Source organism: Syngnathoides biaculeatus, chromosome 11 (genome assembly GCF_019802595.1).
Source record: "Syngnathoides biaculeatus isolate LvHL_M chromosome 11, ASM1980259v1, whole genome shotgun sequence".
In the NCBI taxonomy this organism is placed as follows: domain Eukaryota; kingdom Metazoa; phylum Chordata; class Actinopteri; order Syngnathiformes; family Syngnathidae; genus Syngnathoides; species Syngnathoides biaculeatus.
In genome coordinates, this window is record NC_084650.1 from 31,154,959 (window position 1) to 31,172,693 (window position 17,735).

The window sequence follows — 17,735 nt, forward strand, 5'->3', positions numbered from 1 at the left end:
GAAAGGTCTCAGCGCAGTTGTTTGGCTTATCGGAAGTAGAAGTTTCAGGACTTTCTGAACTGTTTCTAGCGTCAAGTTCTAGTGGCCCTCTTTGTACTTGTAACGTCACCACGAGGCTCCCGTGGACCGGTTCGAGCGTTCAAACTTTTGAAGACGGCTCGTGGGTGAAGCTAACGTGGCTAACCGACAGCGCTCTCGGTTCGTCCTCGTCGTGTCTACCTCAGGTAAGATGGAGGTCCACGCGAGCAGCTAGCACGATCAGCAGAAGCGAGTGAGGTCAGAGGTCATCAGGATGGCCTCTCCGGAACCGTCGGTCAACTTTAACCTCCTCCACCGGACGTGCAAGCTCGTGGTTCTGCTCTGCTTCCTGCACATCTCCGCCACGGTCTTCTTCTACGTCCTCTCATTGGATATCCGCGTAACCTTCGTCCAGAACCAGCACACCCGCAACGGCACCGCCGAGGCGAATCCGCCTCAGGACGCCAAAGAAGCCCAAAAAGCCGAGGACGACCAGGCGGGGAAAAGCTTGAAGAAATGTCCAGAACAGTCTCCCTTGCTCGGTCAGACCTTTTCCTCATCTGCTAAACAACCAACTCCGTTAACTTTTCAGTCCCACTTTTACTCATTTTATTGTGTTGTCCTTCTTTAATTAAAATGTTTTTTTTTTTTTTTTTTTTTTTTTTTTGGTGTTGTCCTTACCGTCTCTCTAACTTATGATGAGGGCCTTTTCTAAGCTATTAACTTTTGTTTGTACTCGTTTTGAATTTGTCCTTAACCTACTTTTGTATTTGTTCTCTGTCTTGTGTAGTTTGCATGCTCACCAACTTGTGGCCTCTCGAAATTTCCAAACTTGTTTGAGTTTGAGGCTTGTTGCCACTTTCAAGCTCATGACGCATATTCAATCAGGGGTGTTCCAACTGTGACCATTTATCTTTAATAATTGACCAAATGGGCCATGTGTTGTTTGCCTGCTTTGCGAAGTGTACTTAATCTCCTGAGTGGAAATTCAGGAAAAGAAGGGAGCAACCCAATTGTTGTCATCAGTCACCCACAACAATTACACTTTATCCCTTTACGATCGCTCTTGTTTTTGTTCAAGAGGTGAACGTTATGATTTGCTGCAGTGGTGCCCTTGAGACACAGAAAATGCCATCATTTGTTTTGGCACTTACCTGCTAATTTTTCCAAAAATATACATCTTCTTTTCCTTCAAGCTTGTCCCGTTAGGCGTCGCCACAGCGTGTCATCTTGCAGTATTCATTTTCACATCTTTATCTCAACTGATTCATGAAAGAAACTGAAAGGTGAAAAATGTCAATGTGGCCCTAGTATCAGTTGACTTTTCTGTTTGCTCGGAAGAAAAGGTTTGAACACCCCTGTGTTAAATTCTAAGTTGCAATCTTTGTGGAAGTGGCACAAAAATGTGGAGTAAGTGCTGAATTCCACCGCTAAAATCCTTCAGAGGGAATAAATTCACAATTGATGAAAGATGTCCTTCTCACCAAGCAGGTTGGATTTGCACAATTCAATTTGTTTTTTGACACCTATGGAAGTAAATGCATATGTGCCACCAGGATTTGAATGAAAAATGCCACTTAAATTAAACATTCACATTGTTATTTCAAGGTGATCACATTTTTTTAAGTTTTAACTTTTCAATGTTACCAAATCTATCGCCATCTAAAAAAATTCAACAATTTAAAATTGAAACGCAATATTTTCAGTCTCCTGAGATTTCAACTGGCTACAAATCGCCGTCTAAATTCAGGGTTACTTCAGGTCAGAACCCCACACTCAGCCAATCCAGTTCCGCATTCTTAGTACGTGACGTCACGTGACCTGACTGGTTTGTGAAGATGCCCGACTCTAAAGGCCTCTTTATACTTGCCCGCCCGCTCGCTCGCTCGCCCACATTACATCACTTGACTGACACATTGGCCCGCGTGGCTCCTGTGCCATCAGTTGATGCGCGTCGACTGCAGCAGAGATGAGCTCTCATAATTGGTCTGTTTTAGTCACATGCTATGATGACGTAGACACCGTTTCTCTTGGCTCTACGTACCACCGACTCGAAAGATTTTGCAGCTAATTGAAATGATTTGTCCCCGTTGTTGTTGCTTAGTTCCCTTTTACAGAAAGCAAAGTTCAAAACTGCTACTAAATATGATCAAATTTTTTTTTTTTTTTTTTTTTTTAAAAGTTCTGGTCGAGGCGTGCTGTAAAGAGCTCTGTCACCCGACCTGAAGGCAGTGCCGTGGGCCCCGATGAGTGAACGGACCCGGCCTGTTATCCAGGGTTTCCTATTTGCAAAAACCCTGTTGCTTGAGATGAGATGTACAGCTTTAGGATTAGCATTCGGTGGAATGATGGCCACAGTTAACAGACATACTTAATAACCGTGTAGTTGTTGCACCAGTTGTCATGCATGTACACACAGAGCACCCCACCTCTGCTTTTGTCTGAGTTTTCAGTCCAATCCCAGCGGTGCCGGTTGCGGTCTGCCGGCTGCACGCTAGCATCGGGACTGTTCGGGTGAAGCCGGGTCTCTGTGATGTTGAGGACACGGAAATCACACGAAGACCACGATTATCTGCAAGTTTTAATTCCAGCTCATCCATTTCATCCACGATGGATCTGGCGTTTGGGAGGTGCAGGCTTGGAAGAGGTGGTCTGTGTGGGTCGTTCTTTACCCTGAGGAGGTGGCCAGCCTGAGGGTCTCACTTTTGGTCCCTCCGCCTAAGCCCAACAACAATACAACAGCGAGTCCGGCGATGTTGCGAGCTCGCCTAGAATGTTGTGTCTCGGTGAAAGTTGCTCGAGACAGCTGTTTTATGTCGGTATCCGAGGTCCAAAAGTTCCTGGCGGGTGTAGCAGTGTATTGTCGAGGCATATGTTAGCAAAGTGCCCAAAACAACAAAGTCAAGATATGAAAATAAGCACAGATAGAGTGCTGCATCTGTGCTTTTATATATATATATATATATATATATATATATATATATATATATATTCAAATTTTCAAAACTGTACACGTGTGTTCTGCTTGAGTAGCAAGGCAAAGTACGTGCGGCATACCCGGAGTGACGTCATGGAGGTTGCCGTTCGCACCAATATGAAGAATTTTAACACTAGTTCTGGTTCCCAGTGGGTCCTCTGCGGGTGGAGTTCAACATTCCGGTGAGCCTGGACACAGTGAGGAAGGAGAACAGCAACGTCCGGCCCGGCGGCCGCTACAAGCCCAATGACTGCGTAGCGCTGCAGAAGGTCGCCATCATCATTCCGTTCCGCAAGAGAGATGAGCACCTCAAGTTATGGCTCTACTACCTCCACCCCATCCTGCAGCGCCAGCAGCTCGACTACGGCGTCTACGTCGTCAACCAGGTAGTCAGTTTGCGGGTTGGCTGGGCGTATTGTCAATTAGGGAGTCGTTGGCCTGGTTTACCAGGAGTCTAATATTCTCATTTGATTCGCGTTAGAAGCCCAAACAGAAAATGTGTGTGTGTGTGTGTGTGTGTGTGTGTGCGTGCGCGCGCGTGTGTGCGGGCGCACAAGAATTGAAGACTCTTAATTGCCCTGAGGTGTGATGATGAGTGTGACTGGTTTGTTTCTGTGTTCTCGGCGATTGGCTTGTAGTTATTTAAGGGTGTAGCCTCCCTCCTGCCCCAAGACAGCTGGGATGGGTTCCAGCACTCCTGCGACGCCTGTGAGGATAAGCGGATCGAAAATTGGATGGATGTGTGTGGTATATGTTAGCTTGTCCCGTTATGGGTCGCCACAGCGGGCGTTCTCAGGGTGTGTGTGTGTGTACTATATTTTCCAGATAACTTTGTTTCTCGGTGCTGTGACCCTTATTGCCTCTATACTGAACATATGCATATACAGATGCCTCATGTGGAGAAAATATTCACATGCTCTGGTGGGATTTTGTCCCATTCCACCACACAAGGAGTCTTCAAATCCTGCAGATTTTGTGGCCGCCTTTTATGGACTGCAATTCAATTTCAGTTCTTTACATATATTTTTGATTGGTGTTAAGTCAGGTGATTGGCTGGGCCATTCCAGCATCTTTGTTTTTCTTTGATACGAAATTGCCTGTTGGTGTGATTTGTAAATGTTTTTTTTTTTTTTTTAATAAGTTCCCTACAATTGGCTGGCAACCAGTTCAGGTTATCCCCTGCTTCTCTCCTGAAAATAGCTGGTATATGCTCCAGCACACCTGTGACCCTATTGAGGCTAAGCAGCAGAGAAAAAGGACAGATGAATGAAAACAATTTTGAGTTTCTTTGGCAGTATGTTTTAGATCATTAACCTGCTGAAATGCCCACCATCCTTTCATTTTCAACGTCCTTGTAGATCGCGGGAGATTGTTGTCAATGTCTGTGTACATTTGCCCAGTCACCCTTCCTTCAATAATGTGAAGTTTGCCAGTACCACTTGCAGAAAACCACCCCCAACACCAGCATGTTTCCACTTCTGAACCTCACTTGTTATGTAGTGCTAATTTGAGGTCTTTCTACAGGTGGTCTTTGGCTCTTGGACAAGTCTTGTGATTATTCTTTGCACTCCTCTGTCAGAAATCTTACCAGGAGCACCTGATCGAGGCAAATTTATGGCGGTGTGTTTGGGTTTCCACTGGCGCATTATGGCCACAACTGTGCTCTCTGCAATGATCACAAAGTTAGAGCGTTGGCCTCACAGTTGTGACGACCGGGGTTCAAATCCCGGCACCGCCTGTGTGGCGTTTGCATGTTTGCCCCGTGCCCGTCTGCGTGGCTTTTTTTTCTCCGGGCTTTTCTCCACTTTCTTCCCTTATCCCAAAAACATACATTCATTGGAGACTCTTAAATTGGCTGTTGGTGTGATTGTGAGTGCGTCTGTCTATGTGTCCTGCGATTGGTTGGCGACCAGTTGAGTGTGTACCCCGCCTCCTGCCCAATGGTAGCTGGGATAGACTCCGGCACTCCCGTGACCCTTCTGAGGATAAGCGGCTCAGTAAATGGATGGATTTATTCTTTAAAGATGTTAGCCGTATCTTGGACCTTTTATTAAGCCATCTTTCAGGTTCTCTTTTCAATTCAAATTGCTTGTTTGAAAAGGAATTATCGCTTGAGTTGTAACGCTTTTCAAATGTCAAGTTTGCATGTTTGCATGAACCTTTCTAACCTTTCTTCTTCTTTTCTTCCTCCTCCTCCTCCTCCTCCTCCTCTCCTCCTCCTCCTCCACCTCCTCGGTGCGTTTTAACCCTAACCCAGCACGACAGGTTTGTCTCTGTGGAGCTGCTGAGACTCATTCGGCTCCATGTCAGCCACTTGCAGCTCATCTTGGCTGACAGGTGATGAAAGGGGCTGCATGTTTTTCTTCCTCTTTTGCTTCTTCAATTCCTCCTCCTGTGCCTTTCTTGCTGGGGGCTTTCACAACATGCTTTCGTATTGCCATCGCTTGCAGGTGAGCTTACCTCGCTCTATATAAATTCACAATTTTTTTTGTCTGCCTCTTTTAAATCACCCCAACCCCGTTAAAAACCTGGAAAAAAACGTGTGTGTGTGTGTGTGTGTGTATGTGTGTGTGTGTGTATATATATATATATATATATATATATATATATATATTTAAATACATACATACAATTCTTTAAGCCTAAAAGGAATTAAGAGCAGCATTTGTTAAAACTTGGATGTGCTGTATTCCCCATTATTGGCAAGCGATGGGCAGAACCTGAGCTGTGCCACCAAATGGGCAATAGCTCTACAAGTACTTGATGCGCACCTGATTTTCTATAGATGCCATTTGATGGTATCAAAATACTACTACTACTACAAAACAGAGCTCCTCGACTCACTACCAATTGTTTCCTTGGCACTGAGATGCCATCACATGGCACTAAAGCAATGCTCGTGTTGTATTGGGGCCATCTGGTGGAATCTCAATACCAAGTACCAAAGCAAACCAGAATACAATAAAATGAATAAGGAAAGGTAGTTAAGCCCCCCCACCCCAAGTTCAAACACAAAAAGACCACTAAAGTGTGTGTGTGTGTGTGTGTCGCCGCATCAGGACGGAGACGAGATCTTCAATCGGGCCAAACTGTTGAACGTGGGCTACGTGGAGGCGTTGAAGGAGTACGACTACGACTGTTTTGTCTTCAGTGACGTGGACCTAATCCCCATGGATGACCGCAACATCTACAAATGCTTCAGCCAGCCCAGACACTTGTCGGTGTCCATGGACAAGTTTGGCTTCAGGTCAGATGCGCTGCGGCCTCCGCGCTTGTGTTCGTCACAAGGTCGGCGTGTTTACGCATCGGTGAGAGCAGAGAGGAAGGCGACGTTGTCTCCGGCCACACTTCCTCTTTCCTACGCTCACACCAAGGCAGGCTTCCTGTTACTCGCAAAATTTGTAGATCAGCATAACTCATTCCTCCTGATTTTTTTCAAAAGATATTTCGCAGTCATCATTTCTCCACATACAATAATCCCCAACTGGGATGAAAGACTGCGGAAAAGATGAGAGTCCGGTGGTTTGGGTTCATTTTTATCGGTGAAAAAAGAAAAGTAACGCAACGCAATGCAACGTATCAAATGCTCCACAGAACAGGCAAAAGGTCACGTTATACTTCTGCGTTGGACAACGCCCGAACGCATTACGCATTGCATCACGCAGAACCTCCGTGTAGCTTTGCCGCTCGCACGTCAAAAACGCTGCCGTAGAGCTCATGTCTCGTGATTGGCCTCTTTGAATCACATGCTGTGATGACGTACTCGCCGTTCCTCCACATAGCACCTTCGCCGCCACCTTCTTGATTGACTTTGCGGAATAATTAAACGTATCGTCCGATCATTTTGGTCCATTTGTTCCAAAACACACGGTTCCGCGGTCGCCGTAATTGTTTTGTTCCTTATGACTGGAAATGACCCGAAAGTGCTGAGGAAGCGCCACCGTTTCGTGTCCTAGCCAACAGCGGCCATAGTGACACCTCTGACTTGGAGAAGGACTACGGTACATTTTCAAACGTGCACGCTTGGGTTGCGCGGGAGAGCCGTAATCAGCGCTGTCGCCGCACGAGCGAATAGCGAATAGAGGCCTTCGTTTTTTCACTTTAAAGGTATTTTGAACTTGTCTGAAGATGGGCGGTCATTGGCTGACCCGTCTACTTTTTGTAGACACAATTGGAGTGCTGTCATGTCATTTTGAAATAGCAGTAGTATATTTTTAAAAATGAAAATACCTCACTTTGGTACTAATATTGGTACTTGGCGCAAGACAAATAGCCACAAGTGTACGTTCAATTGCTTTATTGAAGAAATGGCAAACGTTCAGTCAACACGCAAACTGCTTTGCTGAGGCAACAACCAGCAACACTACGTTCTCATTGGCTCATTCCCACGTCACTCACCCCTCCACCTCTTTAAAGGCCACTCATATTCCGAGTCAAAGTGTAGAATCTGATAATGGTGACTCCCAAGGTGATGCTTTGCGTGCATATTTTCTATTTCTGTTCTGCATAAAGGACCACTGTGCTACTCTGTAGTGTGGAGACTTAATTCTGGATTCTGGAAGTTTGCGGTCTTCCTCTTGTTCATGTTAGGCTTATCTTGTGCGCGTGCAGGTTGCCGTACAATCAGTACTTTGGGGGAGTGTCATCAATGATGAAAGAGCAGTACTTGAGCATCAACGGCTTCCCCAACAACTACTGGGGTTGGGGGGGTGAGGACGACGACATCTACAACAGGTGAGCAAGCAAACCTCACCCATGTTCTTCTTAAAAGGGAAGTAAAGCCACTCCCCCCCCCCCCCAAGTCCATACTTTGTGCCACTGCTAACATAAAAGATGCTATTCTGGCTAAAATCAAATGGGGGGGGGGGGGGGGTTGAAGAAGAACAATTCATCAATGGAGAGCGATCTCGGGGCACTGCCATTTTAGGTAATATTCTCTTCTGGCGACGAAAGCAATAGGAACCACAGTACTGTGTTTTGATTAGTGGACATACAATACAGGGAGTCCTCAGGTTCAAACGGTCTCGACCTAAAACATTTTGACTTTACAAGGCCCGTCCCCCTTCTGCCATTTTGGATGTGCAGTTAATGTGCATAGTGCTCGTCCGTGTTTGTGCATTTCTCACCCTCCTTTTTTAGACATTCTGGCCCTAAAGAAGAAAGGTGTGTCTTTTAGCAATGCTTCTGCAGCCAAAAGAAAATCCATTACCATGGAAGCCAAGCTCAAGATCCTAAAAAGATCGGACAAAGGAGAAGAGCTCGGCTTCAGTCGCTCGACAGCGGTGACAAATATTAAAGACAAGGCTCCCATTTTAACGCATGCGAAGGGTTCCATTCCTATGGCAGACAAAATGGTCACAAAACAAAGTTCTTTGATACTTGTCAGAGGCTTCTTACGTTATGGATTGAGGACCAGGTTCCTTTGCAATAGCTAAGCACAGCCTCCGCTTCTCCTCCATCCACCTCTCAACAGTAATGGGAAGTACAGCATCATATTTTTTTCATTTCAATGGATTTGTTTTTCAGCCAATTTTCTTTGCTCTCCTTTCCAGTGCATGCCTCCATCTTTCTAATTGTTCCTCCACCTGCTCCCTGCTTTCACTGCAGGTCACAATATCATCCGCAAACATCGTGGTCCAAGGGGATTCCAGTCTAAGCTCATCTGTCAGCCTAATGGATCGTCACTCTATCTGATACTCTTTTCACTTCCAAGACGTTCTTAGCCAGCTCTGCTTTAAAGTGACCCCGACTCCATTTCGCTTCCCGTCGACTCCGTGGTAAAATAATTTAAACCCTGCTCCTAAACTTCTGGCCTTGCTACCATTCCACCTGGTCTCTTGGATGCACAATATATCAACCTTTCTCCGAATCATCATGTCAACCAACTCCTAACCTTTTCCTGTCATAGTTCCAACATTCAAAGTCCCGACATTCAGTTGTAAGTTCTATGCCTTCCTCTTCTTCTGCCGACTCAGCCGCTTTCCTCCTTGTTTGTCTTGGACTCACAGTAGCTGAATTTCCACCGACACCCTGCAGGTTGACGGTGGGGGACGTCGTTAACCCGCCGGTATGGGATTCATTTGATGAACCCTCAATGTGTTTTACGCCAGATGTCCTTCCTGACGCAACCCTCTGCATTTATCTGGGCTTTGGACCGGCCTACAGATTGCACTTGCTTGTGCCGCCCATAGGGCTGCAGGTAGTCAAATAAAGAGAATCAAATAAACAAAGTCAACACACAAGGTACACAATTCACATACTACCAAGGCTAAGTTAAAGTAAGGGTCTGAACCCATATGACGATAGAAGAAAAAGACAGATAAGAGATTCAAAGCACAATGTCCCTGCAGTGTTTCACCCGGTAGGAGTGGAGCAATTTGAAGTTGAGGGTCGTGTCCACTTGTCCAGCGTCCTCTAAATCCTCACGGTCCTCTGTAGTCGTCTTCTTTGTGGTCCAATTTAGGCCTTCCCCCGCCACCCCTCTCATCCACGCACATATATTCTGTTTTACTTTGGATAATCTTCATTCCTCTCCTTTCCAGTGCATGTCTCCATCTTTCTAATTGCTCCCTGCTTTCACTGCATATCATAATATCATCTGTGAACATGATGGTCCAAGGGGATTCCAGTCTAACCTCATCTGTCAGCCTATCCATGACCGCAGCAAACAGGAAGGGGCTCAGAGCTGATCCCTGATGCAGTCCCACCTCCACCTTAAATTCTTCTTTCACACCTCGTTGCTGTTCTGCTGCCCTCATACATGTTCTGTACCATTCTGACATATTTCTTCGCCACGCCAGACTTCCGCATGCAGTGCCGCAGTTCCTCTCTTGGTGCTCTGTCTTAGGCTTTCTCTCGATCCACAAAGACACAATGTAGCTCCTTCTGACCGTCTCTGTACTTTTCCACTCGCATCCTCAAGGCATATAATGCATCTGTGGTACTCTTTCTAGGCATGAAACCATACTGTTGCTCGCTGATACTTCTGTCCGGAGTCTAGCCTCCTATGTGACTCATCACCTTTATTCCTCCATAATTCCCACAGCTCTGCAAGTCACCTTTGTCCTTAAAAATCGGAACTAACACACTTTTCCTCCATTCTTCAGGCATCTTCTCGCCTGCTAGTAATCTGTTAAATAAGTTGGTCAAAAATTCTACAGCCACCTCCCCAAATTGACCCCTCCGTGGATATTGCGCAATCCGCGTCACTGACCAATCAGAGGCCAGAGATCTGCATAAACCAAAGCCCGTTTTTGCTCCCGCCATTTTCTCAGACAAGATTGCATGGTCCAGTATAGCTTTTGGTAGCGTTTTATCGCGTATTTGGGTTCTTTAACAATAGATATGGTTAAGAGGTGTAGTCACGGACTTTGGAATAGTGACGACAGGTATCCCGAAAGGCTAGTTGGTGGAGTTCGATTCGTACCCTTTCCAAAACCGAAGACCCAGTACGAAAAATGCCTTCGATGGGTCAAACTTTGTGGAAGACCGCATCATCAACTAAATCCATCTAATATCAACCGGAACACACATGTTTGCACCAAGGTATGCCCTATATTTGATTTTCAATACACATCTCGTATAAATGATTTCGAAGTTCTTCGCGAGCATAACACCGCTGCGTGTGAACGATTGACACACTTATTCTTTGTTGAGCGATATTGAGCGATGATCGGACTGCACAAATGTATCGATTTCTTGCTGGCTCGTGGCCGAAAGTTAACCAGACTGTGTTTGCACGAAGATATGCCCTAAATTTGATTTTTAATACACGTCTCGTATAAATGAATGAGACTTTCTCCGCTAGCATAACATTGCTACGTGTGAATGATTGACACACTTATTCTTTGTTGAGCGATATTTAGCGATGATCGGACTGCACAAACGTGTCGCTTTCTTGCTGGCTCGCGGCCGAAGCTTAACCAGACTGTGTTTGCACCAAGATATGCCCTAAATTTGATTTTTAACACACGTCTCGTATAAATGAATGAGACGTTCTTCGCTAGCATAACACCGCTACGTGTGATCGATTGAATGAAATCAGAAGCATGGCGTCTCTCTCAGTTAAGAATGTATTGTATTGTATTTGCCATTTTTACCGTTTGTCTTACGTCAGCGCACGTGGCGTGACGTCACTTCAGGGGGCGTGGTTACGTGCCCTGTACGGAGGGGTCAATTGCTTCCATACCTCCACTGGCGCCAGTCAACACATTTCCATCTCTATCCTTAATCACCCTTACCTGCTCCACATCCTTCCCATCTCTATCCCTCTGTCATGGCCAACCTGTAGAGATCCTTTTCTCCTTCTTTCGTGCCCAACCTGGTGTACATGTCGTCATATTTCTCCTCTTTAGCCTTTGCCACCTCTACCTTTGTGCTACTTTGGATCTCAATGTATTCTTTTCACCTCTCCTCAGTCCTCTCAGTGTCCCACTTCTTGTTGGCGCATCTCTTTCCTTGTATGACTTCCTGTACTTTGAGGTTCCACCACCATGGCGAACCCCTTTCCTACCAGAAGATACATCGAGTATTCTTCCTGCCTGTCTCTGATCACCTCGGCTGCAGTGATCCGGTCTTCTGGAAGCTCCTCCTGTCCACCGAGAGCCCGTCTCACCTCTTCCTGAAAAGCTGCCCAATATTGCTATTTGGACCATACTGGTTGTGCTTAGCAGTCTTAGAGGAGCTTATCTAACATTCAAAGATGGAACAATGAATGACTAAAAGACCAACATATAGTCAACAGCAAATTCTGAAGCGTGAGATACTATTTGAGTTCTCCTTGAGACAGCGGTGCCTGATTCTATGTGACAAAAAAGTGTTTTGTTTGTCAACATTTGTTACATAGGCATGATTTGTGTGAGTTTGTTTTGGTTGCAAACGTTCCTGTGAACCCTATTATGTTCTTCTGGCAGGCTGGCATCCAAAGGAATGACCATCTCCAGGCCGAGCGGCGAGGTGGGAAAATGTCGGATGATTCGGCACGAGCGGGACAAACAGAACGAACCAAACCCTCAGCGGTATGACACAAAAAAATGCTTGCACGCTTCTCTTTGGTTCTTTGCTGTCTTGCTCTTATTGACTAAGAATCTAAAGTCTTGAAATGAATTTGGCACCCTTATTGCTATTATTCTTGTACTGCGACTACAAAAAAAACCCCAACCCACAATATACATAAAAGCAATATACATTTTGGATATACAGGTACAGTAAACCCCCCAAAAAGGCCTACTGTAAGGAAGACATTAATAAGCGTGAACCAATTTAGTACCACCCTTTTGCATTGAAGAGGAGCGACTCTGCTTGTCCCGGCTGGCATCGTTATCTTCTGGTACAATAATCATTCATGAGGAGAGGGGGAACAGTCTGCTTCTGTCGCTCTTCCAACCTACGAGGAACGTTCGACGAGACCGCGGAAATGAACTGGTCAGCGTGGCACCGTTCGGGAATGTGGACCACAAGGGATTTGTGTAAGATATTTAGAGCCCCTGCCAAAAAAAAAAAAAAAACTTTTCAGGGGATCAATGAAAGGTGACCGGAAATGCAGTTATGCTGATACACTTTAAAAAAAGCAAAAAAAAATTCCTTTCACAATTCCTTTCAGATCGCTGGCAGGTTCACGCAGCAACCTGATTGCGTACTTTTCTACATTTGAAAAGAATGCATGCTTTTCAATAAAGGGATGATATAAAGGTTTTGATCTGATGCATCGCTGAATTGAAAAAATAAGCAACCCATGAATCAATTATTAAAATGATGATTAGGTAGGTAACGGGAAGTCATTGCCCATATAAACCATTTGAGATGAGAAAGCGGTCTCAAATAACGATTTTAACACTGCTATATTCAAGCTAAAATATTAAGATTTGATATTGATGTTGGTTGTATGTAAAGAACCTCGTGTCAAATGTTCATTTTAGTCTATGCTGAGGGGTGCTAAGAAAATTAATATCCAGAATTTGGACGCCTCTTGTTAAAACAATGTAAACGTTTTGGACACGGCCCCCTAAAAGAATCAAAATCAAGCATCATTTGGAGTCAAAATCGAAATAAGAAACCAGAATCAGGACCGGAATTGCTCAAATTCAAGTGATACCTAACACTAGCCCCGAATCTCCGAGAAGAAGTCTGTGAAAATCCACCCCTCCCCCACCCCCCCCCCACCCAAAAAAAAAAAAAAAGAAAGCGATGTTTGAGGTAGGTGCCCTACTGCACTACGACCTCAATCAGTTTTGCATGTACTGAACTGGTTAACTGCTGAACGACAATCTCCTCCCAGAGCCTCCTCCAGCTTGGAGCTGTACTGCCAGCCGCACTGGTAGGTCCCACAGGTTCTCCCATGCGATTGAGGGCAGGCGATGACTGCGGCCACACCAGGAGTTTTCCTCCTTTTATACCCGCAGCAGCGAAAGCCTCACCGGCGCTTTCTGTAGCTTTGTCTCGCGGGAGAAGGATTTGAGGGCAGGAGGCGCGCTTCTTCTTCGACCACGGCACAAAATTGTCCACGAGAAACTCGCCAGTCATTTTGTGACATCGGGGAACCCCAAAGGGGACTAGCATCCCGCTCCCGTTCATCCCGGCCCGAAAGGTCCGTGCACGGAGATCTCCCCGGGATCCCTTCGAAGATCCGCTCGCATCTCATCGCCGACGTTTTCGCAGCCGCTCTCTGAACGGCGGACGGTTGCCCCACAGAAGGTTTCCTCACAATGCCTTAACGCTTGACCTTTGAGTCGCAAACAAAATGTTTCACGGTGCGATGATCCCACTGAAGTCTTCTGGAAATGTCCAGTCTCATCCCTTTTGCAAGGCACTTGGTGATTTCTCGCTTTTCCTCCCTTTCTCGTTTCCCGTGTTTGAGACTTGAAGACGCCCAAGTCATTCTACTTGACTGAAGGTCAGCAGTCTTTGGAAGCGGCAATGCCGACGACTGGACGGGCCTGGTGCTGTAGAGGAGGCGCTGGTATCTGGATGAGGGATTACTCCCCACCCCCCTTGCCGTCTCCTGCCCGTTCTGCCAAAATCAGTAGGACCCAAATCCCTGCCGGGGAAGATTCATTGGAACGCCCGCTTTATATGTCTTGGCTCCCCGTGGAATGCCGGAGGAAAGGAAATGCGGCAATCCCAGAAAGGCCTGATGGTTTGCTCCCCTCATGTTAGGCACCCAAAAAACAAGAAAATGGGCAAGACGGAAGTCACAAGGGGATCGGCGGCGCATGCGCACTCGTTCCTGCCTCCCTTCCTGCTTGCTCGCTTCTTGCTGCTCCAAATGTCTGACTTGTTGTTGTTTTTGTCACCGCGTCAGGTTCGACCGCATCGCCCACACCAGACAGACGATGTACAAGGACGGCATCAATTCTCTGTCCTACGAGCTGGTTTCCAAGGAAATTCTGGAGCTTTATACCAAAATCACCGTCGACGTCGGAAAACCGTAACAAGCGTCAGGCGGGCCGACGCGCCCGAGTGAATTGTTGTCTTTGCACAAGTCGGCTTTTCTCAGTTACTGGCTCTGCAAAACAATCATCAGTTGTCAATAGACAGCTGTGACTGCATGCTTTTTATATTGGGGGCAGGTATATGGTGATTTTTCAAATCAGCACGTTGAAGCGTGTTCTTGTTTCCGTGACAACAAATTGTGAACGGCTCAAGCTGCATTGATTTATTGATCAGCTTTATTCAAGTATGTTCCAATTGTTCTTATGTCACAACATCAATCATTTCTGATGAGCTCTATTTTCTTAGGTGTGTTAAGAGCTGTGCAATATGGACAAATCCAGATATGTGTCATTATATAGGCTTGGGTTTAAAGGGCTAACCCTTTAAGTGACATGAAATGAATGGCAATTTTCTGTGTTCTCTTCCCCAATTATTTATACAAAGACAAGCTCATCAAAGGAATACAAGGTTAATTAATACTTTTCAAAAATACAAATGTCCAAATAAATGCAATTGAAAATATCCAGGAGCACAACCACTTTTCCAGGAATGAATTAAGAAGCCAAAACAAATACGACACATCGCTTCACGTAACATTTACTCACGTATGTGTACCGTTGATCCGGTAAATGTATTGATCAAGGGCAGGAAAAGAAATGACGGAAATTGAGTAGCAGCAAGGCTAATCCAGCGATAAGAACCAATAGATAGTGGAGGAGAGATTATTAATAGCGGATCGTTGATTCATATCGTAATATCACACAGCCTCTCAGTGTCGCTTCCTGGTGTGTTGCAAGTGTACTTCGAGATGCCGTGTCATTGATTATTGCTCATTTTCAAATCACTGTGGTGGCTTCCAAGTGTCCTTATGGCTAGGAACATCATTGCTTACTGATCAGCTTTATTTGCGTGCTTTCAACGTTTATTCCCAAAAGCTTCATGCTGAGCTTTGACTTTCATGTTGTTGAATCTCGCATTTTTCACAAAAATTGCACTTTGGTTAGTTTTCAAAGTGAAACCTTAAACTGTGGGATCAGTGTGATACATTTGATAAAACTAAAGGTAAAATCACTTGAAGGTGGTTTTTGTGTATCTGTCAACTTTCTCATCTTGTGAACACACACACAAATACACTTTTACATTGGCGCTTTATTTTACAAAAACATTTTGGTTGGTTGATTTCCATTTTTAAAAACGGTTGCTTGAAAAAGAAAACAAAAAAACCTACATTTTGCCCCAAATTCTTTGAAGCAACATTTGGATGGACAACATCCTCAAGAGATAGTGAGATTTTGACACATTTTTGCGATTATTTGCTTAAGTTAGTGAATGAGCTAGCGAGTGTTAGCTAGTTAATAATGATACGCTAGTTAGCAACAATGCTAAGAAACAAAGATCGTTTCCTCCAGTTTGGACTAGTTTCACATTTTGACAAACCAAATTCATTTCTAGGATTTTTAAAGCTTGATACTGTCTTTTTTTGCGGCAAGATTGTCAACAGGAGTTGAGCACATGACTTCGTGGATTGAGAAGAGGAAAAAAAAAAAAAGAACAATGCAAAGTTGACAAGGGAGTTTGTGATATCAGTGAGGAACGTTCACAGTCCTGCTGGAGTGACTTTGGATGACCTTTTGGAAAAGGTCGTCTGCGAAAAGAAGGGAAAGTCAGGGTGCTTCATGAGATCCACTTGGAAGGAAAAACTCACCGTTTCTGAATCTCCCCGAGTCCGAGCGCTGGGGGGAAGAAAAAAAAAAAAGCGGCGACAGACATTTTTGTCAGCCTAAGTCACATGACTTGCGATGTGAACATTGCTGACCACGAATTCAGTTCAGTGGCTCTCACCGTGGAGGAGGTAGAAGAAGTAAAGGACCTGACTGAAGCCTCCGGCCCGTCCGCTTGTTCTCGGTCAACCTTGGGAGCTGCGGACAAGAGGACGCCGTCTTTACCACTAGCTCAAAATTAACCTCTCAGATCACTTTGGACTCACGCAACGGTTTGATGACGCTGTTGACTCCGTGGACCACACCGTTGGTGGCCATCAGGTCTCTGTGGGCCACCGGCACTCTGTTCACGAACACTGTGAAGTTCCTCTACAGGCGACGCGTGACATTAACCGATGATGAAGAACAAAGCCTGAAGTAGGCGGCATCACTTACCACGGCGAGCTCCAGCTTGTCGCCTTGCAAAGGTTTGATCCTGGTGTGGGAGCTCACTCCCCCACTGACCACCATCCCCTCACCCAGGTGGTACTTGAGTAAGGATGAGAGCTGCTGGCGGTTTCCTGGAACGGCAAAGGCACTAGTTGACATTTCTTTCTCCATGGACAGCTTCTTGTTGCGCTCACGTAAGTATTTGTCTTCTTGGAAGTCGCAGAGTGCAAATGGTTGTCGTTTAAATTAGCAAGTAGTGTCGACACCTGACCAAAGGAACAGTGAAAATGCAAACTAATCCCTGAAAAGCTTGAATTCCTCCATTTCCTGTTGACAAAAGTGTCACTTACGCATCAGATTGTTGAGTTCCAGCTGAGACATTGCCTCGAAAGCGGCATTGGTGGGTGCGAAGAACGTCAGCGCACCTGGTTGGTTGAGCAACTCCGTCATTCCGGCAATTTGGATGGCGCCGACCAGAACGCTGAGCGACCAAAGAAATTGCACGACATTAACTTCAGTCCATAGGTGGTCGAGATCCCTGACTCACCTAAAGCGGTTATCTGCCTTCAAGACATCCATGACTGTTCCCGCGGGGGGCGTGAGCACACTGTCGACGGTGAACATAGTGCCGTAGCGTCCCGTCTTGTCGTGGGCGGCCAGGCACGCGTTTTCAATGCACAGGTTCTACCCGTTCGGCACAAGAGCCAATTAAGCACCGCAAGCTTTTTCCATTAAAACACAAAAGGTCAGGAGAAAGAAGGGAACGGTACTGACAGGAAGTCAGGAACAACAACGGAAAGGCGCTGCCGGACAGGAAGTCAGGAGCAAAAAGGGAATGGCGCCGGCAGGTAGAAAGGCAGAAGCAAGAACAGAACGGCATGGCGCTGCTGGACAGGAAGCAGAGAGAAGAACGATGCTGGCAGACAGGAGGTCAGAATCGATGCAACGGCGTCGGTAGGAAGCAGCTGGGTGCGTGTCAATCACAAACATGATTGGTTACATTTCTGTAGACAAAGACTCGAAGTTTGACTCCCGACAGCGTCTCCAGCTCCTGATTGTGATACAAGGACTTGGATGAGAGCCGCTCCTTCATGATGTGATTGGTCATCAGCTTGGTCACATCACTCGTCACACTCCCTGTCAATTGCGCACACACACAC

At 45.8% G+C, this 17,735-nt stretch overlaps 3 protein-coding genes across 3 annotated transcripts in view; 2 read left to right on the forward strand and 1 right to left on the reverse strand.

The window, feature by feature from the left end:
• Nucleotides 1–15,496, forward strand: b4galt1l (DP-Gal:betaGlcNAc beta 1,4- galactosyltransferase, polypeptide 1, like). Its single transcript, XM_061834434.1, has 6 exons — nt 1–560; nt 3,146–3,381; nt 6,055–6,242; nt 7,607–7,729; nt 11,908–12,012; nt 14,295–15,496. The coding sequence occupies exons 1-6, from the start codon at nt 293–295 to the stop codon at nt 14,422–14,424; spliced, it is 1,050 nt and encodes a 349-aa protein (XP_061690418.1). The 5' UTR covers nt 1–292; the 3' UTR covers nt 14,425–15,496.
• The window catches only part of stard15 (StAR-related lipid transfer (START) domain containing 15), a 21,932-nt gene continuing 16,114 nt past the window's right edge, over nt 11,918–17,735 (forward strand). Inside the window, exon 1 of the mRNA XM_061834426.1 lies at nt 11,918–12,012. The gene's annotated coding sequence lies outside the window, so the exon portion shown is untranslated. The remainder of the gene's footprint in view (nt 12,013–17,735) is intronic.
• tgfbi (transforming growth factor, beta-induced) overlaps nt 15,635–17,735 on the reverse strand; it is an 8,907-nt gene continuing 6,806 nt past the window's right edge. Inside the window, exons 10-17 of the mRNA XM_061834420.1 lie at nt 17,576–17,712; nt 17,123–17,259; nt 16,926–17,056; nt 16,582–16,706; nt 16,413–16,515; nt 16,268–16,344; nt 16,131–16,158; nt 15,635–16,070 (exon numbers count right to left, since the gene is read on the reverse strand). Coding sequence (XP_061690404.1) covers nt 16,009–16,070; nt 16,131–16,158; nt 16,268–16,344; nt 16,413–16,515; nt 16,582–16,706; nt 16,926–17,056; nt 17,123–17,259; nt 17,576–17,712 — 800 coding nt within the window. The 3' untranslated portion in view covers nt 15,635–16,008. The remainder of the gene's footprint in view (nt 16,071–16,130; nt 16,159–16,267; nt 16,345–16,412; nt 16,516–16,581; nt 16,707–16,925; nt 17,057–17,122; nt 17,260–17,575; nt 17,713–17,735) is intronic.